At 39.7% G+C, this 22702-nt stretch overlaps 2 protein-coding genes across 6 annotated transcripts in view; one reads left to right on the top strand and one right to left on the bottom strand.

The window, feature by feature from the left end:
- Nucleotides 1-920: 920 nt before the first annotated feature.
- On the top strand, nucleotides 921-1642 carry LOC109430859 (SIFamide-related peptide). The gene is made up of 2 exons (XM_019706952.3): nucleotides 921-1179; nucleotides 1264-1642. Exons 1-2 carry the CDS (start codon nucleotides 1041-1043, stop codon nucleotides 1350-1352), a joined length of 228 nt encoding a protein of 75 aa, XP_019562497.1. The 5' UTR covers nucleotides 921-1040; the 3' UTR covers nucleotides 1353-1642.
- Nucleotides 1643-7832: 6190 nt separating this feature from the next.
- The window catches only part of LOC109431670 (steroidogenic acute regulatory protein-like), a 37427-nt gene continuing 22557 nt past the window's right edge, over nucleotides 7833-22702 (bottom strand). For all 5 annotated transcript variants that reach the window (XM_062852619.1, XM_062852622.1, XM_062852618.1 and 2 more), the window contains exons 8-12: nucleotides 9800-9952; nucleotides 9630-9734; nucleotides 8943-9568; nucleotides 8627-8750; nucleotides 7833-8552 (exon numbers count right to left, since the gene is read on the bottom strand). In XM_062852619.1, the coding sequence (XP_062708603.1) occupies nucleotides 8403-8552; nucleotides 8627-8750; nucleotides 8943-9568; nucleotides 9630-9734; nucleotides 9800-9952 (1158 nt within the window). In that variant the 3' untranslated portion in view covers nucleotides 7833-8402. The remainder of the gene's footprint in view (nucleotides 8553-8626; nucleotides 8751-8942; nucleotides 9569-9629; nucleotides 9735-9799; nucleotides 9953-22702) is intronic.

Here is a 22702-nt window from a genome sequence, read left to right as displayed (position 1 = left end):
GATCCTCAATACGCCATCATACGCCGCGTTCCATAGTACCGGGCCCAGGATGGAGCCCTGAGGTACCCCCGCGGAGATGTTGTAGCTCCTCTTATATTGACGATACTAACCGAAACAGAGATATCAATCATGTGATCGTGTTTTCCACTGACCATACATGAGGATCCTGAAGCTCGGAATTTTGGATAGTTATTGATTGAACAGGTTACTAGTGGGCATGGTCCTTGAAAACGCAATTGATTTATAATCTTCAAACAACGTTGGCCCACATTATGAGTTTGATGGCGTAGTAAATATTTGATTTTCGTTAACCATGAAATCTGAGGTATACACATTCATAGGTATACATATAAGCATCAGTATCGGTGAAACCTTTTGTTTTCAATAAATGTTTCTACATTTTTAATCAATTTAGGCCCGTGTATATCCTTAGTAGTGATATCACTGTGACGAGTAAGGACTATTGAAAAGCAATGTGGTTTTTTCTTCGTTCGCAGTACTTGCATGGAATATTACTGACTGCGCAACAGAAAGCTACGATACACAGTGCATGCTCGCAGCCCCAGATATTCGCAATCTTCTGTTTTTAAATATTACAACTCGTGACCTTCAGAGAAATTTAAACATTTAAAGCACGAAAATTCATCCTTCGTTACAATGAATTTGATGTTCAAAGTGCTTTTCACTAGGATGGCTTGCTCCGCAGATTTTCCTCACGCCCATTCACCCTTTCGCTAAAATCATGTCGCCCTAATTAATTGAATAAATCTACACCCCCTTTCTAATTGCCGTTGCGTCCACAGTAAAAATCAGCTCTCAGATTGTTCTGGGATTTGGCCGTAATGAAGCTGGGACCATCCCAGCTTCACGATGCTAGCAAAAGCAGTTTGCCATAGACTGTTTACCTACTATAAAAGGCCCGAAACGCTATCCATTCATCATCAGTTCAGTGGTGCCTCTTATCCTTAGGACATTAGCAGCCTTCCCGAGTTTCCTGACTACAACGTAGTATCATCTCTACCAACATAATTCTCATCGATATGGCTTGCCTCAAACTGATCGGATCACTGGTTCTGGTGGCGCTGATCGTTCTGGCTCTCAGCAGCACCACTGAAGCCGGCTACCGGAAACCACCCTTCAACGGAAGCATCTTCGGCAAGCGGAATGGAAACTCCATCGGTTTGTTGGCAGAGTGTTGACCTGGATTTCACTCGTGTCATTACTTAATTCCCTGTTTTTTTTTCTATCTTTTTTTTTGGACAGATTACGAGGGCAACGCGAAGGTGCTTTCCACCATGTGCGAAATAGCTGCCGAAGCTTGCCAGTCGTGGTTCGCCCAGGAACAGAAGTAGTAAAACTCCCGCCAAGGAACTTCAACATGATAACCGCATCGTTTCTCTACCCACAACGCCATCATAATCGGAAGATGATTTGAGGTGACCATTATCCCCGCCTTTTGTTGAGCACATTCATTGCTGATCTACCCAGCTATTAGTGTAATCATCAGTGTATGTACAGAAGGATTGCGACAGATACAGCCGTAACAGTTTGAACCATGGAAGTGTACAATATTCTATGTTCGAAATGTCAACTGTTATAATAAAAAGCAAGCATGTCATCCCCATAAAGGGATAGGTGATAACCGAGTGTGTCAGTAATTTGTGTGTTTTGAAGAAGGACATTGTGGCAGATTTGTGTGGCAAAAATTTGTGAAACAAAGTATTTTGGTTAAACTGTTTTTGTAGTTCTCATCACAAAACAGTTTATTTTACATTCGACCTCCAAAAATTAAAAAAAATATATTGCTGAAGTATGAGAGTTAGAATACGAATAAGAGGTTACGGTTTTCTCTAGGAATTTTCCTATAAATTCCCCTTCCCCCCTATCTTTTTCTTTGAATTCCACCAAGGATTCGCCGAGAAGTTTCTCCAGGAACTTCTTTAGAAATACCTTCTGGTCTTTCTCTAAAAGATTTCCGGGTATTTCTTCGGATATTCTTCCAGAAATCCGACTGCTGGTCAACCGGACTGGTTTCTCGTACAGACTTTACATTATCTATTAAACGAGCAACTAATCAAACAATATGTTTTGCAATATAATAGTGCGATAAATAACTGAATAGCAAAATAAATCTGAGGAAAAGAGCTTTATACTAGATTTCTCATTAATTGCGTTAATTCTAAGTGGTACTCCTCAAAATGTTAATTCAATGCTTCAGATTTTGTGCTGCTTTTTCATCTTGAAATGAAGGAAATTGATAATGTTATTCTAAAATAATGAGTAGATGATTTGCTTCGGTGTCCCGAAACATGTGCTCGTTGTTAGGGACAACGAGAAGAAACGGTCATAGTAGCCGGGAACCTACTTGGAAGAGAGAATTGACTGAGACGTAGTGATGTAAAGACGCTGTTTCAGAGCGCAAGTAATTGAAGAATTAGATTTGCTGTTCATCATCTGATCGTGTTTTATTGAATCCAGGATTGAATCTTACTTTGGATTCGAGCTAGTCCCTATACAAAGCATACAAACTGATTGGATCACGTAGAAGGAACACTGGCGAATCTGGCGAAACTCCAAGAAAAAAAGGGGAAATTCTGTTGGAGGAAAGCTTAGAGAGAATTTTGGTGCAATTCAGGATGAGAGTAAAGTGTATAATCTGTTTGGGAATCCTGTAGAAATTCTTGTTGTTGAGTTGCAGATGGACTCCGAAAGAAAATGTAATTATTCGGTGGACGTTTTTAATAGTATTTGAACGCGCATATGACAGATATTTAACTGGAACTCTTGATGAGGGCTTAAGAATGATCGATGTGCACCAAGTTCTGCAATGATCTCATGCTGAACACCACTGAGTTCCTTTACTTGAGAATGAATAACAGCAAAAAATAGGTTGTTGGGGGCTTAAATTGAGGAAAAACTCATTATACTGGGACATCGTATAGAGTACCTAGAACGGTTAAGACTATGAACTCTATACTTTAGAGAATATGTATGTTGACTATTCAATAAATATAATAATCGAGAAATGGATAAAAAACACATTACCTACACACGAAAAAAAATCCAGCTTCACGTCAAATTGTGTGAAAATTATCAACAGATTAAAAACGCGGCCTGCAAGGTTGCGACCATTCATTTGCAAAGATTTACATTCATTTGCTATTGTCTCAGTTCCGAAGCATGCTATCGAAAAACAATGTAAATTAATTTAAGCTTGTAATTTTATCTGAAAGTTTGCCGAATAATATTGGGATCGCACACGCATACCAAAGTCGTGAGTGAGCTATGAAGGCAACTCTCCACGCGGTGAATGTAAATTACATTCACGCTGTGGAAAGTTGCCTTCACAGCTCGCTCACGACTTTGGTATGCGTGTGCGACCCCAATATTATTCGGCAAACTTTCAGATAAAACTCCAAGGTTAAATTCATCCATACATTGTTTTTCGATAGCATGCTTCTGAACTGAGATAATAACAAATAAATGTAAATCTTTGCAAATGAATGGTCGCAACCTTGCCTATTAGGATCAAGCTATAAAATCGGTCGGCAAGAAATGTCAAAATTGAACCACCCCTCGTTGTTTTATGACACCTAAGAAGAGAGTCTGACTTCCTGATCACGGAACTCTTCAGAGTTTCTGCCAGGAATTTCTGCTAAAATTATGCTCTTACGTTTCTAACTGAAATATCACCTGGCTCAGAGATCCCTACAGAATTTGTTTAGATATTCCTCCAGGGATTTTCAAACGTCCTCAAAGATATTTAATAAAAGCTGAGCTTGAGCTTGATTGACCGCCCGTAGATGCTACTCCAGCATCGCCAGACCAGCTACACTCACACAAGGAACCAATGAGTTATCTACCGGGTGTAGGGATCACGAGAGTTACAAATATAGCATCTTCATTGTGTGATCTTCTATATTTGGCGACAATGGCGCCTGCCACGTCAGGTTGCAGGTCAATGTATGAAAGGAAGTGATGATTGCAATCATTTGTATCCACATCAATCCGAATAAACCTCTGCGTCTGCACAAATTGATGCGGATGTCGGAGTGTTGGTGGGATATGGTTGACAGAACTTCTGTCACAGAAGGTTCTCACATGCATTGCTGCGTAGATGCCAGGCGTAATGTGAAAGATTAGCATGTTTATCTGAAGATAATGCGGCACAGTTCGCTTGATTGCATGACTCGTAGGCGTTAGGGGTTTGACCCCATTCCTGGTACAACAGGTAAACAACATTGGGCATTAGTATGGGAAAAACATCAAATTTTCGCTCCAGTCGACTTTTTTGATTCCATATAGGTCCCATATAAACTGTGCAAAATTTCAGCACAATCGGTGAAACTATAATTTAGCGCAAGCGGTTCAAAGTTTTCATACGATTTACTATGGGAAAAGTTACACTTTCAGGTAAAAAATCCCAGTGGTCGTCCCTTGTCTCCTTAATTCAAATCGATCAACGCTTCTTGTAGAAAAATCATTTATGAAACTTTCCTTCGAAGACCGCAAAACGATTGGACGCTTGTGGAAAAAGATATTGATTTATTACCGATTACACAGCGTAACAAAAAATAACTTTTTGCCTATTCAGACACGAATGCCACTTAAGTGGTAAAGTGTCTTAAATATATAGTAATAATAATTTTTGCCTATCTCAAGAGCAAACTTATGTGTCTCCGAAGGATTTTGGGCCGCTGAATCCGAATCCGGTCTCAGATTTGCTCTAACACGTCACATTTTTGAGATACACCTCAATTTAGAGGGCAAAATATGCTATTTTGGGCTTTTTTGGCTGCAAGCCCTTAAGCAAGGAAATATTTTTTTCTGCAATCAAAAGGTTAATTGGTCAATTAACATCTAAATCAACGACTCATGCAAAATATTTCCTATTACCAAATCGAATTTGATAGTTTTAGGCGATTTATGTTAGGTACGATATTTTGCCATACAAGTCAGCCTCCAAAAGTTGCATGCAAGTTTTCATACTAACATAAAATGCTTAAATCTATCAATTTTGATTAGGTAAAAGAAAAAAAAAATGCATGAGTCGATAATTTAGATGTTAATTGACCAATTAACCTTTTGATTGCTTAAAAAAAATATTTCCTTGCTTAAGGGCTTGCAGTCAAAAAAGTCAAAAATCTCATATTTTGCCCTATAAATTGAGGTATAGCTCAAAAATGTGACGTTTTGGAGCAAATCTGAGCCCGGATTCGGATTCAGTAGCCCAAAATCCTTCGGAGACACATAAGTTTGTTCTTGAGACAAAAAAAAATGTTGAGCTGTGTTAGTGATCCAACGAACGGCTTTTTGTTTCGTTTTATTAGCAGCACTGTAGCTGCTGCCTTGGCTGCTGCTGTTTCTGGGGGTGGTGATGCCTCCCACCACCCTATGCAACAACGGCAGCAACAGTGCTGCTAATAAATCAAAACAAAAAGCCGTCCGTTAAATCACTACGCGGTAATAAATCAATAACTTTTTCCACAAGCATCCAATCGTTTTGCGGTCTTCGAAGGAAAGTTTCTTAAACGATTTTTCTACAAGAAGCATTGATCGATTTGAATTAAGGAGAAAAAGGGTGACCTCTAGGATTTTTGTTCGAAAGAGTAACTTTTCCCATAGTGAATCCTATGCAAACTTTGAACTGCTTGCGCTAAATTATAGTTTCACCGATTGCGCTGAAATTTTGTACAGTTCATATGGGACCTATATGGGATCTAAAAAGTCGACTGGAGCGAGGATTTATTTTTACCATACAAGCGTGTCCCATACTATTGGGCATTACCTAAATTCACAACGAAACAATCGTTTTCGTCAACTTCTTCCACCGGAATCAGATACTTAATGCGTGAATTTGTTGTTAACAGTGATTGTTGTGAAGATTTTTTTTACCGGAAAGTTAATTTTGAACGAGTTTACTGCACCTAGTCCAGCTCCAATTCTCGGCACCAGTGTCATACTTCCAGCAAAATCAAATGGGAAATCACTTCGGCACCCATCTTTGTGTAATATTTGTTTTGAGTACTTGTGCGGCTTCAGAGTGAAAATGCAGCTCATTGGCTGTTGATTCCGTCGCGGAAATGTTGCCAAGAGATGATTACCTACGGATGTGCGTTTGGAAAATATGCGGCAAGTGATATTTTGATTTGTTTTACTGTGAGGTGCCGCGAATGGACGCGGGTGCCCAAGTAGTTCGAAACCCTATATGATAGATTGAGATTGACACTCACTTTCATCCCGGTTCTGTTCTTCTGATGACTATGCACATGTGAATATACACTACCCGTCATAAGTACGGACTCACAAAAAGTATTGCAACAATATTGCATCACCCTGACTCACCTCGATATCTCTAAAACCAGAACACCTACAAAAACGCCGCCTTCAGAAAAGTTGTTGCTTTTGGTCTTCTGAATAACTTTCCTGAAGACAGCATCTTTGTAAGTCCTCAGGTTTAAGATATATCGAGGTGAGTCAGGGTGATGCAATATTGTGGCAATACTTTTTGTGAGTCCGTACTTATGACGGGTAGTGTACATGAGCTATATGTACATGTATATAGATAGAAGGGGGAAAGTATATAAAACGATACAAAATAGGAAGAAAGGAACGGGCCAGGAATTGAACCCAGGATCTTCTGCATACGAATCTGGAGCGGTAGTCACTAGACTACCGAGCCCGTATTAATATCATTTTCAGTTAGTTTTGGGGAAAATTGTACATTTTCATGGAACATATGTCATTCTTTAGGAAGCGCTTTTTGATTTCGATGGAGCATTTGCAATTAGTTATGGTCGCAACAACATTTTGCCTTTAAGTACAGATCGAAGCTAGGATACGATCGTCCGTTGAGATGGAACTGGTGAGATGTTTCTGATTTATTTTTTACACTATATTGTTGTATGATCCGTACCGTCTACCCTCGTTGACACCTTATGCAAACCAACGCGGTTCATTTTTTAATTTGAACTTCTAGTAACCCTGTTGGCATCGAAAAACACACTAATGGTAACCCTTTTTGCTGTTTTGTTTCGATTCTGCCTCCCGTTTCACCCCGTTCCATGAGCAAAATGGTTTTAGTTCAAACCATTTTTAGTTTGAACGATGTGCAGATTAGCGGGGTTAAATTAAAAAGTGTTCAGATTAGATGCGGTCAAACCAACGAGGGTTGAACATGTCACAATCGTAAAACTAATGTATATTTTTTGAATGGGTCGTCATTGTGGCGTCATGGGACCATAACGTCTTAGTTTATTTTCAGAGAGCTAGTTAAGGCGCATAAGCCTAGGCACTAGGGCCACGACACGGAGAAAATACCTGTATTTCATCCCAGAAAAGATCAAGGATCAAGGGGTGACATTAACCTTTTCAGCATTGTCACTCCCACCAATTTTAACCGTAATGATTCTTTCAATGAATGGCTGTGTATGTGTAGACTAGACTAGACTAGACTAATGCCGTTGTTGGAACTGGATTAGCGGAAAATGTGTAAACAAACAAACAAACGTCAAACATCCGAACCATGACGGGTTGGGGTTGAAACCGTGATCTGATCCAGGGTAAAACTGGATAATAAAGAATGGCATAAGAGGAATCTTTTGAGGAATTCTTTCAGAATGATTCAAATCATTTGAACTTCTTCAAAGTGAATCAAAATTCTACTCCAATAAAATAGAGCATAAAAGGTACAATCTCTCTAAGATTTGATTCGAATGAACTTTTTTCTTGCCATTCTCCTACTTATAAGCAATGAACTTGTAAATTAAACAGACAGCGTGCGGTTGCCTGCTGTAAGGGAACTTTCGGAGTCAATTGATTGGTCACGTGCATCTGCCAACGTCCTCCCTCGTTGTGTATAGAATAAATGTATTTATATCACAAAGTACAAAATACGCCACGGGAAAACGATTATTCTGATTGCTAAGAATGTGTTTTGATCAGTTTCGGTGTGTGATTGAGAGCTTTGCCAAGGAAAAAAAAACATATTACGTTAACAATATACTTTGACTATTGTTTGTGAACGGTGAGGCCCATGATCCTTTTGTAAGGTAAATGCACATCTTAGTTTAGCTATTGGAATAAGTTCTCCTAGTGAATAACAGTCCTTTCGTTTTCCGAAGTGAACCAATCAGTACGCAGAAGATGAAAATCGCAATTGAATCCTAATATATTCTAGTTTGCTATTGACCAGCATAAGGATGAGTGTTTCAATGAAAGCATGATAAAAGAACTCCATCACGCATTCACGAATGAATTGCGGCGAAATTATGCAAACGAAAATCAACCGGGGGTAAAATATAAACTAGCTAGCAATTGCAATATAATTGACTTGTTGGATAAATTAAACTAAATAGAATTTCTATTTTTGTTTCAATTTCTTTTGACTAATTGGTAATAAACTAGGAAGCTTTCGGACCACCGGTCGGGAGTTTGGTGGAATTAGGGGCGGGTCGTTGATCGGCTGCTGCAGGCACTTTTCCTTGTTTCCGAAGCTCCGTCACGTAGTTGCGGAGATGAGTCATGTAGTCTTGCATTAAAGTTGTATAGGCCTAAATTTAAATAGATGGAATTGGAAAGAAATACAGTAATTTGATGCACGTGCTGACTACTAAAAAATACTTACAGTATCTAATACATAACGTGGAATATAGCCCTTCAAGTCCAAACAGAGCAGCCATTCGAATATACAGTACTCCTTTTGATTATCAATCTCACGCATCGCCCAGCACGACACTTTGTTTTCACCTCTGAAATGGAGTTATTGAAATACAATTTGAACTAAAATTTATCAGTTGAATGCTCATCGCGTAGAATTTGTGTAAAATTTTGAACATTTTTTAATTCAATAATGCTTTGATGATGATTTTTTCTTAAGTTTGTTGTAGAACAGCGACAATACCAAACATTTTACACGGGAACAGAATTGCCCTTTGCCTTACCTAATATATTTATTAGAACACGGAGCACCAGGATAATCGATACTGATTGCGGCACTCACGTATACATTTCCGCCCTTTTGTACCTCGTCGCCAGCTCGAGGTCTTCTGCGGCTCTTCCCTGGATTCACCTTAACAGATTCACTCACTCGATCCTGGTGCTCAGTCAGCGCATCCGAGAACACATCCTCCGGATCGGAATTGGCACCACCAGCTCCACCGTGCTGGAAGTCCTGCGCACCCAAACTTTTACTCAACGAAGAAAATGCTCTTTTCGTTGCTTGCTCATTGCTATCACTAGTACTACTACTTTCCAGCTTAAATTCACTACACGATTTGGACATCTTGGGTGATGGCATTTCCAAAATACACTCATCATCGCTATCAGCACCATCCACAACTTCGTCGTCATCCTCATCATTGTCACCGCTGTTATCACCAACCTCTTCAGTAACGGGAGTCAACAGCGGAGCTAGAGAGTTTGTTGGATGTATATCGACGCCCTCTATCACACGTCCATCGCGACACAATTGCCAACACCGAAGATTTACAAAGTCACGACACTTCACGACTCCACCCCCACCGCCAATCGTCGCCTGATAGGATATATCCGTATGACTGTCGATTTTCTGGAAGATATTGAACTGTATTACAAAAACTGTAGGGGAAAGCTATTCTACATCAACTCACCCGGATGATCTTCGACTCCAACAACGTGGGATTCCACTTCGGAACATCCTCGATCTTGTAATACAGCTCCTGTAGCAACTTCTTGGCAGGATAGTGAATTTTTGCCTGTTAGGAGAAAGACAAGACAAACGTGATACAAATTGCACACTTCCAGATGAAACCGTACTTACCGTTAATTTATAGATTTTTCCTATTTTATCCCGAGTGCAGCTTTGGATGGTATCACCTTTGGAGGTGATCTTTTCCACCTTCCAATTCGTCGACTCGAGCAGTTCGTAAGCATTGCGAACGCATTCGACGCCCATCTTTTTGAATTCCTCATCCTAAAAAAAAACACAAGAAGGTTGGTAGTTTTTCCTAAGATTTGATTATATTTTGAGATTTACTAAATCTGATTTAGCGTCGAAGAGCATCGTCAAACTAGGTGTTGATCGCACTAGATCAAGTATCGTACTACTAAGAACTACTGAGAACACCAGACAGACGAAATCGAAATCGAAAAACTGAAGTTCATTTGGTATCCAAATTTTGGATCCAGCGAAGGTCACCGTCACCGGAGAATAAATACATATCATAGCGGTAGTTGAGATGAGCATGATACACTTTATATCCATATGAATGAGATCCAGGTGAGTACTTATACTGCGCTCAAACGGAAGCAATTCAGAATGCGAAAGTATTGCAAATTCGGATGAAATGAATGACGGGATTTACGGTAGATACATACAACTTCGGAAATGGGAGGGGTTTAACCTTTAAAACCCCTCTTTTGAGAACGTGCTTATCCCACCATTATCAGAAGAGATTGTAGCCAGAAAAATCGTTATGTGATTTCTCTGTACTTAAACCTCATTTTATGTCCCACTTTATTGATCGAAAATATTTTCTACCGTTAAGGACATGACAAATGAGGCTTTCCACGAAGCAGCACGAAAAAATTTTTGATTTGCATATAATTTTGCACGGCTGTTCAATATAAATAACCATTTTTTCATATTAAAACTTTTTATGGAGTCTCGACTAACTTTCAAATAGGGCTTATGAAAAAATGGAACACATGCGAATGAAAAATCATATCTCTGAAACTGATTGTTTGATCGGAAAATTGTCTTCGGCAAAGTTGTAGATTAATAAATGGTGGCTCTCAGAAAAATACACATTGAAAAATTTATTTAGTTTTTCTTCCGAAAAAACTGAATTTTGTTACTAAAAATTAAATATCTCAAAAAGCTATTTTTTTTACCTTGGTGATATTTTGTGAGAATAAACTTCATTCTGTTAGCTACCATCTGTAGAAGTTTCATAATGGTAAAAAAATGTACAAAAAAGTTATGGCACTTTGAACATTTTCGGTTGTGTGTTTTTTAGAGTGTATGACGAATTCACGCAAACTCGCCGTAGGGGTTTGGCAAAACTGTCTCAGAATCCGATGGAATTTCTTAGGTTTACAGACTATGTATTTTAAAGCAAGATTGCATACGTTGTTTTTTATTTATCTAGACTAATATTTGAAAAGGGCTAAAGTATTTGACCATTTTTTACTCAATATAACTTAAAAATGACATTACCTACAAAAAAGTTATGTATGGGTGACTTTTAGATAATCATGTGAACTTTTATAACATTGAAAAATGTCAATGAGCTTTAAAAGTCAAAAAAATGCAAATAAGAAAAATTATTATAATTTGCAAAACATGACATTTTTGTATTTATTGAAAATTTTGCCATATATGGCAAGATGGGCACTTATGACGAAAAGCATGTTTGAGGTGCCGTGATTTCGGGTGAAATTGATCAGGGGGGTGAATTTGATCGACGTGAGGGTCATTTTCATTTGTTCAAAATATTGCTTTAAACTTAAAACAATTTGTATAAAATGGCCATCATCTGGCTAAAGGATTATTGAATGATGAGTTACATGTTTTACAGTCAATTAGTCACATATTTCTGTTTTAATATAAATATTTTCCGTAATTGCGTGTTTGGCGAATCTCAAATACCCTTTCCGTGGTTGTATCGCACATGTAATGAATATTCGAATGGATGCTTTTAGCTGCCAAGTATTTGCTAAACACGATTTCATCACCAAAAATTTTATAAATATTCGAATTTATACATAAAATTGCGCTTTTCCGGAAGTAATCACTTTTTCAGTATGAAAAGTGCATACTTTAAGGCGTTTTCATAAAATTTACTAAATTTAAAACTTGAATAATTAAAAATTGAGAAAACTCGTAAAAGTTTTGCGTAGCATTTCGCATACTGGGGTGGTTAATTCAGGTGGAAAACATATTTCACCCCGAAAGCAAAATTATCGATTTTTTATTTTAAATGATATTTACCTATTGCAATAAAATGATTTATAGTAAAAGTTTCAAACTCGTTGACTGATGAGAATCGTGGTCGTACTTGTTTTATTGCTTTGAGTTTGACTTTCTTTGGGTGATCGACTGTACGTTGGATGATATCTTTAATTGGCATTTCAGTCTGATTTGGTCAATCAAAAACAACTATACGTTTTCTTAACTCGACGTTTCGGTCCTTATTGGACCTTTGTCAAGGATTCTGAAATCACGGTAGCATAAGTGGGAAAATTTTGACAGCTCATCCCCTCTTAAAGTATATTCTCCCATACATAATAGAAGGCTCCTAGCAATATCATAAACTTCCCCTAAAATGCTACATCTTTAACCTTCCTTAGTCCCTAAAAAAAGTTACAAATAAGACCCTGGGGTCATTTTTGACCCCAAATTTTGGACAGCTCGCAAAAATCAGTGGCTTGACCGATTTTGGATCTCTTTGGCTCAAATGAAAGGGGCACAAGTCTAGTTTTCAAAACCACCGGAGAAATCCGGATTCGGCCACTGTGGCCACCGGGAACCTGCTTCAACTGAAAAATGCCGCTTTTGAGACCCTAACTTTGGCAAGCTATAACTTTGCAACCAAACAAGTAATCAGGACCGTCCAAGGGTCGTTGGAAAGGTATTTACGTGGACTTTGATTATAGACATTAATATTGACTAATTATTGAGAACCGGTTCCGGAAATCCGGAACATGCGAAATATTAGTTTTCATCATTGCTATGTGCTTGAAAATCCACAAATGTATTCCCTGTATGCATTTTATTGCATTACTTCTCTGCACGCTTCACTGAAATGAGAAACATATTGTTTAAGACCATTTTTGAAGGGTTCTGGGCAGGTCTGGTCAATGCGGAACGGTTCACAGGGACTCCGGAAGGTGGTCAATTGGGGAACAACAATGAACTTCGTATAGTTTTCGCTCCAAAACCCAGCGCCATGGTGCAACCTTCGTTGATTTTCATATCTGTTGTTCTTGTGATACACAAAGAGATTGATAGTCATCTTCTTCTTCTTCTTGGCGTAACATCCTCTCCTCTTCCTGGCGTAACGTCCTCACTGGGACAAAGCCTGCTTCTCAGCTCAATGAGCACTTCCACAGTTTTTAACTGAGAGCTTCCTCTGCCAATGACCATTTTGCATGTGTATATCGTGTGGCAGGCACGAAGCTACTCTATGCCCAAGGAAGTCAAGGAAATTTCCTTTACGAAAAGATCCTGGACCGACCGGGAATCGAACCCGTCACCCTCAGCGTGGTCATGCTGAATACCCGTGCGTTTACCGCCTCGGCTATATGGGCCCTACATCCCTATCGGCTATATGGGCGTAACATCCCTACTGGACAAAATCCTGCCTCTCAGATTTTAAGTGTTTTATGTGAACTTCTACTAGTATATACTGAGAGTTTTCTCTGTCAATCATTAGTTTACATATGTATATCGTGTGGCAGGCACTATATGCGCATGGGAATAAGAGTAATTTCCCTTACGAGAAAATCCTAGGCCAACCGTAAATCGAGCCCGTCACCCTCAGCATGGTCATGATAAATGTCTTTACTGCTATGGTTATAGGGGCTCCAAATGAATAGTCATATTGGTTCCACGTGGTCACCGGTGTGGCCACCGGAGATATCCATATTGTATTGCTCTCAGATTTTTACAACAAATGTAGGCTTCGACAGTTAAATTTTAATCATTTACATTTATAATTTGTAATGTTTTGGTACATATGATCTCAATCTTGTCTTGCGATTTTCGACTGTAAAGATTACAAATTGGGTTCCAAACGTTGGAGCCAAGAAAATAAATTCGTAGGCCAATTTAATATTCAAGCCAGACCAAAGTTCGTTTAAAGATGATCTCGATCTTTCCAGGCCATATCAGGTATCAGAAGGCCGGCTCCAGAGGCACGTTATCCTCCATTTGGGACATTTGTGCCATCGCCATACATATAAGCCTATTTCATCATTTACCTGAGGGAATGGGACAAGGGATGGAATAGGATTAGGAAAGGGAAAGGTGATGAAATAGGAAGGGATGTCCTAGAAGAGGGAATAAACGCATAAGCGCAACGAGAGCTCATAGCCCATACCACAACGGGTTTAATCAGTGCCCTGAAAAGGACATTGTAAAACGCATAAGCGTAAAGAGAGCCTATAACTCATTGGAAGGTAGCTTGTGACGTCATGCCACTTTCAATATGACATTGAAAGGCACGTCATCAAAAGCATCATCAATATTCAAGAAATCACCCAAGCAAAAACTACGTTTGAGCGAGTGCTTTCTTGAAAATGTATACAACTTTGTGTAAAAGAGTCACTGTGGACATCCCAAATTGGGAAGCATGTGAGTTCACATGAAAAGGCATGTCAGCCAGACGAACATCACAGATGTGATAATCGACAATGCGTTTCAAGCATTTCAGAAAGAACGAGGTAACCAGATGAATCTGGAACTCATTCCTTCTTTATGCAACGCACGCATCCTTTCGGGATAAATCTATAGAGTAATTTCACGCCATGAAAATACCCAATAGTAAACTACAAGAGTTCAAAACATGTTTGAAATACTCAAATCCCTTTGGAGAAAAATAGGACAACCCCCCATTTGCACCTGGAGATTTGAAGTAAGCAGAGCTTTTTAGGGCCCACTAAGTCGATTATATAGCTATAATTCTCAAGCGGAAGCTAGAGATTCGTAACTATACAAAAGAATGGTTTATCCGAAGATATTTTGAACTTGAACATATCAGAGTTCTATTCAGGAATACCTCTTACGGTCGCACAGACCGCAGAGGACAAGCTTCTTTTAAAGCAATAGTTATGGCACAGACAAACAGACGTAACACTTACGAAATTTCCATCGACCACGCTTTTAACGATCATATTAAATTTTCATAGTTGTGGCTTTCACATCCAGAGGCGCGCATATCGTTTTTCTATGCGTTTGACGATTCACACTAGCGTCTTCTGTTGACGATATTGCACAACACAGTGATTCGTGCAACTTTTGCACCAGGTGAACAGGGCGATGGATTTCCATGAAAATCGTTCAAGGTGTTACGTCTGTTTGTCTGTGGTTATGGTATACCACAATGGAGGGCGTTGTAGGTACAAAACCACAATGAAACTCTCTTGGAGTAGCAATGGAAGCGAGTTATCCGTAAAATGTGGTCGCAACCAGTTAGTACAGGTACCCTAGTTTGTTAAGCAGGATCGCCTAAATACGCAAATTTTGCGAAGGAACACTCAAAAGGGCAAAGAAGGTCAAATGGATCAATCAGTCAACTCATGACAAATTCTGCTTATGCAGAGTTGGGTTAGGTGCAATTCTATGTTAAGTTATCCATGAACTGTACTACCTAAGTAATACATCCAGCTGAAGCATTTCAAATTAATGTTTGAGCTACTTCAGATGATATAAACATCGTAGCAATACTGCCAAATAACAGCGAAAAGATGCTGAAAACAAGAGCATTCTTGAAGGCATCCATAAAGAAAGGTTGAAACATGCTGTTGACGTTATTCTAAAATATAGCATGCCCGAGGCACGACAATTCATTTATAATGAAAGATGCAAAACTGGGTTCACAAGGTAACATATACAGAAGTTACCCTAGGAAAATTAACTTTTAGAAGTAGAGCCACTTGGGCTATACACGCTTTTTACGCTGAAAATTGATCAGAGGTTTCCTAGCCGTAGCCACTACCCAAACTAGACAGGATTACACACTTCACAATCACAGCACAAAAAGGAAACATCAACGACGAATCAAATCGGTGTCAATTGAAAAACGCCAATGGCGAAAACGCATTAAGCGAAACCATGAAGGTAGTAATGTAAGCTAATTTACAACATTTGAATAATCCTGCCCTTATTTAGCCTCAAATTTGAGACTTAAGAAGGGCAACTGATTATCTCGGAGAAACGCAAGGTCCACTGCACTATTGCTCCGGTTAGTGCAGTAAGGGCGTAATTCTGTGGAGGACGCCCTAATTCTCCACAGGCTCCGTTTGTGGTTAGGTTTTTATTAGACCCTCCTAACCATTCATTCCTTGGCACGGTAAGCATAAAGCCGCATAACACCATGAATTAGGGGTCACCTGTTTAGTGGACTCTTACCACTGGATCAGGCGGTCCGTAGTGTTATTCTTAGCCAATTGGAACAACCGCTACCGACACTACACAGCTATCTAGGCTGATTGGGAAAAGAAGTTTACATTGATGGTTAACTTCCAAACGAGCCCGAACAGCCCGCAAAAGCCAATTTAATATGCAAGCCAGACCAAAGTTCGTTTAAAGATGATCTCGATCATTCCAGGCCATGGTCACCAGAGAAATTGTTTTACAGCATAAGCAGCTGACCTCATATTGTGTTTCACACCTGAGGTGCAAAGTGTGAGAAACCAATCTGTCATTTGGTTCTTTGTGATCAAGGAATTGATTATAAAATGATTCCGTACTAGAAAATGAAGTTTTCCGTGCTTTAGAAACAGAAGTTAAACTGAGAATTACTCCAAAAGCTTCACCAGGAATTTCTCCAGAAGATGCACCGAGAATTTTTGTAGGAGTCAAACCGGGTATCTCTTCTTGAGGGGTTCACCGATAAATCATCTAAAGTTTCCGCGGATAATTTATCTAAAAGTTTCCCGGAGAATCTATTGAAGGAATTGTCGGGCCGATTTCCTTCTGAACTTATGGAAAATTTATGGCAAAAATTCCGAAGGAACTCTTGAAGGAATTTTTGAACGACCACCCAAAGAAATACCCTGAGAGACTACTGAACGAAATTCTAGAGATCTACTGAAGAACTTTCTGCTAGAAAGATTCTTAGTAGAAACCCTAGAAGCATTAGGGGTGGAACTCTTAGGACAATTCCTGTGGAAGTTCTGGAGGAATTCCCAACTAACATTTTTGCTGTATAAGAGCTTAAAGAGCATTCGTCCGAAGGCTTTTGTTCTATAAGCTGCTATGCAGATACTTTTGTTAGTATGGTTCCTGATGGAACTGGTTTTTGCTAGTGTTTTTTTTTTTTCAAATTAAAAAAATAACAAAATTATCTCTTGGAAGAATTACTGGTGTAACTCCTGGTAATTTTTTACAGAATTTCCTGGAAAAGCATCTTGATAAAAATCCCAAAATATATTCGAATGAAAGTCTTTGAAGAATTCCATGTAGAGCAATCATAGAAACTATAAACCAGAAACATTGGGCATTTAGTGGCACTCCTAGAGGATTTCCCGGTGAAACTCCACTGGGTGTACCTACTATGAATTCTAGAGGAATATCCGGTGTAACTATTGTAAATTCAAGAGGAATTTCAGGAGGAGCTAGGTGAAAATCTTAGAGAAATTAGAGTGGAATTCGAGATTTTCAAACAAGAAAATGCGTCACGGAGGGGTGGGGAGGATACGGAAATTAAGATTTAAGTATCACGTAATAAATTGATGCTGCCTGGATGAGTTTCCAAAGGAACTCCTAGAAAACTTTCCGCTGAATTTTCTGCGGAAATTTTAAAGCACTATATAGGGGTTGTGTGCTAGTAGTGGACCCTGCGCCTATAGTGGACCCCCTTCAGAAAAACTCAAATATAAATGCCCAAATCAACTATTTCCAGGCAACTTCCACCGGGGGAACATCAATTACATGGCTACACAGCAGTTCCTGACAAACAAATGACCTAGTGGCCGCAACAATCGGTTATTTTAACTATTTAATTAATGTAAACACTCAAAAGGGTCCACTATACGCACACTCAGGGAGGGTCCACTATAGGCACCGTCGGCGGCGTGACAGCTTACATGGAAATCAAATGGGGGGTCCACTATAGGCGCCAAGATATTTGTAAATAATCCTATAATGGACCCCGGTGGTGTCCATTATAGGCAACATCGATGCGTATTTTCAAATGCGTATTTCACTGGAATAATATATTATTGTTGTATGTTTGACGGTCTTAACATAAAGTGGGGACGCGGAACTTGTTAAGAAAATCTACTTTAGAACAATCCACTGCCTTAACATAACTAAAAAGCCGCAGAAGTAAATTTCGATGGCTTAGGGGGTCCACTACTAGTACCCAAGCCCTAGTGAAACTTGCAGAGAAATTTTCGATGGAATTCCTACAGGAATGTACGGTGGAACTTCTAAAGTAATTACTTAGAGAAATTCTTAATGGAGCTCCTATAGGATTTTCCAAAGGTCCTATAGGATTTTCCAAAGAAATTTCCACAAATATTCTCGGCGGTACTCCTGTTGGGAAAGTATATCTTGTGAATTGAACTTTCAAAGGAATTCCTGACAGAATTTCGCTAGGGATTAAAAGTTTATCTCCTAGTGGAAATTTGCAGCGGAACACATAGAGAAGTATTTTGAGAAATTCTTGGGGAAATTCTCTTTGGAACATTTTAGAACGATTTCTGAAGAGATTTTCGGTGAGAAGAATTTCCCTGGAACTCTGGAGAAGAATTCCCGGTAAAACTCTTGCCCAATTTCCCGATGGAACTTCGAGAAATAATCGATGCAACTCCTAGAGAAATTCTCTTTCGAACTCTTTGACGAATCCCTAGTGGATTTCCTAGAAGGATTCTTGGTGTAACTCCTAGGAGAATTTCTGGTCGAAGTCTTAGAGCAGTTCCAGTGAATGTACTGAAGGAATTCACGGTATATTTGTTGTACGGATTCAATATGATTAACTACTACTATTTCTGGATATTAGCGGATGGGGTCCCACAAGTATTCACGGAGGATCTTCGAGTGAAACTTCCTCTGTAACTGGAAGTACTTCCGTTGAAACTTTGAGCAGAATTGCCAGTAAAACTCTGACAGGAACTCCTAGAGGAATTTCCAGTGGATCTACCAAAGAAAAAATTAGTGGAAGTAGAAAAAAAAACATTTAGTGGAACTCCTAGAGAAAGTCTATTTGGAACTCCTAAGAGAATTCGTAACGGAACTCCTAGAGGATTTTTCTGAGAAACTCCTAGAGGCATTCCCGTTGTAACTTCGGAAACAGTTCTTAGTTCAAAAAATTATAAATGGCGAGAGAATTTCCGGAGCAACTTCTAGAGTCTAGACGTTATGGAGAAAATCTTTAGTTATAATTTCAATCTTTCGAGATATCCTCGATTGAGTAAAAAAATAAGCCCACAGGCCGCACTCATATTTGCCAAAGTTCGCCAAATTACGAAAAGTTACAAAACTAATTTCAGTTTAGTAACCTAGTACTACAAAACAACTTCAATACTAAGCTTCAGTTTGAATACAAATTTGCTTGTTATTGAAATGGTTTACGATAAGTACTAAGCCACAAAAGTTCAGCCTATTGGACGCAGTGGCTTAATTTCCCCAACAGGGGAGGAAAAAAAAAGCAATTTTGTTGATGAAATGCGTAAAGTGCTAAGCACCACTGATCTAGAAGAATTCCTGCAGGAGCTCCTGCGGGCACTTCTAGACTAATAACAGGTGGAGCTTCGTGAGAGATTCATGTTTTAACTCCGTGAGGGAAATTCTGCCGGAGCTCCTATATGTACCAATAATCATAGGAGCTCCCGAAGGATTTTTTTCATATTCACCGGAGATGAAAAAGGCCGCTGGAATAGAGCAACAATCCTTCTTCCAACAGGTATGAAACCTCCTCATTTCTTTATATTTGTATCTTATAATTTGCAATAACAATTTTTGAGTTCATTTTCAATGAGAGTATACTCATTGATAGTTAGATTGCTGCATCTACAATAATTATTGTTGTGAGAATACTAACAAAAATTAACAAGTCTATACATTTATTGGTAAAGAAACGTGATCATATTTGCAACACCAAAAGTAATTCCTAGTGGAAGTCCTGGTAAAATTCCAGGTGGAACAGCCTCATGAATTTCCGGTATTTTTATTTTGGAATCTCCAGTTTTTATGGAATCTCTCGAATACTATCATACACCCGGAACTGATAATGTTATGTTATGTTGCCGTTATTCTGCAGAATGACGTAAGTGACTATGACAATGTTGGCTCCTTTTTAGTTATTCACCTAACAATCTATCGGTCATTATTTTTCTTTTCTTTCGTAGATGCAACCCAATGCGTGATAATGTTTGCATCATCGTACAAATTAGGTTCCAGTATCCCGTACCACACACAATGTCTTGGTTTTCTTTGCATGCACATCATGATCAGTGCTGAGATATCATTTCGACATATCTAAATTCGACCTCCTACAGCTCAAGATGATCCCGAGAATATCGTATATGAGAAACATGTGCGGCTAGACCAGTCCAGTGCAGGTGATATGGGAACCCTATTTGTACGATGGTGCAAACATCATCACGCATCGGTAGATAATGACAAAATCTTGCATCATAATCTGGCAGAAATATTATAGTTTTATTATTTTACGAGGCATACACAAGAAAGTCAAAATTTTGAATAGCGCTCGCGACAGTATGTTGAGCTTCCGAATGCCTACTTTTGTTGCAGAAAATTGAAGTAACACAAATGGGGTTACTCCGGTGGTCACTCTAGGAGCCTAAAAAGATCGAGATCATCATTTGTTCATTTCTATACCAGAACATTACGATAAATAATAAAAATTTAGCTGTCGAAGCTTACATTTGTTGTAAAAATCTGAGAGCAATACAATATAGATATCTCCGGTGGCCACTTCGGTGACCACGTGGAACCAATATGACTATTCATTTGGAGCCCCTATAACCATAGCAGTAAAGACATTTATCATGACCATGCTGAGGGTGACGGGCTCGATTTACGGTTGGCCTAGGATTTTCTCGTAAGGGAAATTACTCTTATTCCCATGCGCATATAGTGCCTGCCACACGATATACATATGTAAACTAATGATTGACAGAGAAAACTCTCAGTATATACTAGTAGAAGTTCACATAAAACACTTAAAATCTGAGAGGCAGGATTTTGTCCAGTAGGGATGTTACGTCCATATAGCCGATAGGGATGTAGGGCCCATATAGCCGAGGCGGTAAACGCACGGGTATTCAGCATGACCATGCTGAGGGTGACGGGTTCGATTCCCGGTCGGTCCAGGATCTTTTCGTAAAGGAAATTTCCTTGACTTCCTTGGGCATAGAGTAGCTTCGTGCCTGCCACACGATTACACATGCAAAATGGTCATTGGCAGAGGAAGCTCTCAGTTAAAAACTGTGGAAGTGCTCATTGAACACTAAGCTGAGAAGCAGGCTTTGTCCCAGTGAGGACGTTACGCCAGGAAGAGGAGAGGATGTTACGCCAAGAAGAAGAAGAAGATGACTATCAATCCTTTTTGTGTATCACAAGAACAACAGATATGAAAATCCACGAAGGTTGCACCATGGCGCTGGGTTTTGGAGCGAAAACTAAACGAAGTTCATTGTTGTTCCCCAATTGACCACCTTCCGGAGTCCCTGTGAACCGTTCCGCATTGACCAGACCTGCCCAGAACCCTTCAAAAATGGTCTTAAACAATATGTTTCTCATTTCAGTGAAGCGTGCAGAGAAGTAATGCAATAAAATGCATACAGGGAATACATTTGTGGATTTTCAAGCACATAGCAATGATGAAAACTAATATTTCGGATGTTCCGGATTTCCGGAACCGGTTCTCAATAATTAGTCAATATTAATGTCTATAATCAAAGTCCACGTAAATACCTTTCCAACGACCCTTGGACGGTCCTGATTACTTGTTTGTTTGCAAAGTTATAGCTTGCCAAAGTTAGGGTCTCAAAAGCGGCATTTTTCAGTTGAAGTAGGTTCCCGGTGGCCACAGTGGCCGAATCCGGATTTCTCCGGTGGTTTTGAAAACTAGACTTGTGCCCCTTTCATTTGAGCCAAAGAGATCCAAAATCGGTCAAGCCACTGTTTTTTCGAGCTGTCCAAAATTTGGGGTCAAAAATGACCCCAGGGTCTTATTTGTAACTTTTTTTATGGGAGCGCGGCATGAATATTATAATAAAGTTCTGATAGAACTTCCGTGTTTCTTGGGAACGGCACAGCAGTTCCATTTCATTACACCCTGCTTCTTCCAGGCGGCGCTTTTTCTTCCGAAAGAGGCGGGTCTGCTGTTTTCGCTTCTGTTTGTAACGTTCCACGTTCTGTCGAGTCCCTTGCTGCAGCATTACCGCCCTCGCTGCGTTCTTCTCCTCCAAAACCGTTCTGCACTCTTCGTCGAACCATTCGTTTCGTCGATTCCGTTCCACGTACCCGATGGTGCTCTCGGCTGCGTCATTGATGATTGCTTTCACTGTAATCCAGCAGTCCTATAGAGGGGCCTCATTGAGCTCGCCCTTGTCTGGCAACGCGGCCTCGAGATTCTGCGCGTATGCGGTGGCGACATCCGGTTGTTTCAGTCGCTCTAGGTTGTGCCGTGGCGGTCGCCGGTACCGTTCATTGTTGATGACGGAGAGTTTTGGGCGCAGTTTGACCATCAACAGGTAGTGGTCAGAGTCGATGTTGGCGCCACGATAGGTCCTGACGTCGATATTGTCAGAGAAGTGCCGTCCGTCAATCAGAAAATGGTCGATTTGAGATTCCGTCTGCTGTGGTGATCTCCAGGTGTAACGATAAGGGAGGCTGTGTGGGCTACGTATGGCCATATTTTTGGAGGCGGCAAAATCAATGAGTCGTACGTTCCTGACTTGTACCTGTACTAACTGGAAGTAGGTTCATACGAACACTACTGATTGGCGCTGATTCTTCTGCCAATCC

The sequence above is a fragment of the Aedes albopictus genome, chromosome 2, assembly GCF_035046485.1.
Source record: "Aedes albopictus strain Foshan chromosome 2, AalbF5, whole genome shotgun sequence".
In the NCBI taxonomy this organism is placed as follows: domain Eukaryota; kingdom Metazoa; phylum Arthropoda; class Insecta; order Diptera; family Culicidae; genus Aedes; species Aedes albopictus.
Note: the sequence above shows the minus strand (reverse complement) of the source record. Positions and strands in the feature narration are given on the sequence as shown.

Coding starts and splice junctions, on each gene's coding strand:
- LOC109430859 (XM_019706952.3), top strand. CDS start 1,041: ATGGCTTGCCTCAAACTGATCGGATCACTGGTTCTGGTGGCGCTGATC. Junction 1,180..1,263: donor GCGGAATGGAAACTCCATCG/GTTTGTTGGCAG, acceptor TTTTTTGGACAG/ATTACGAGGGCAACGCGAAG.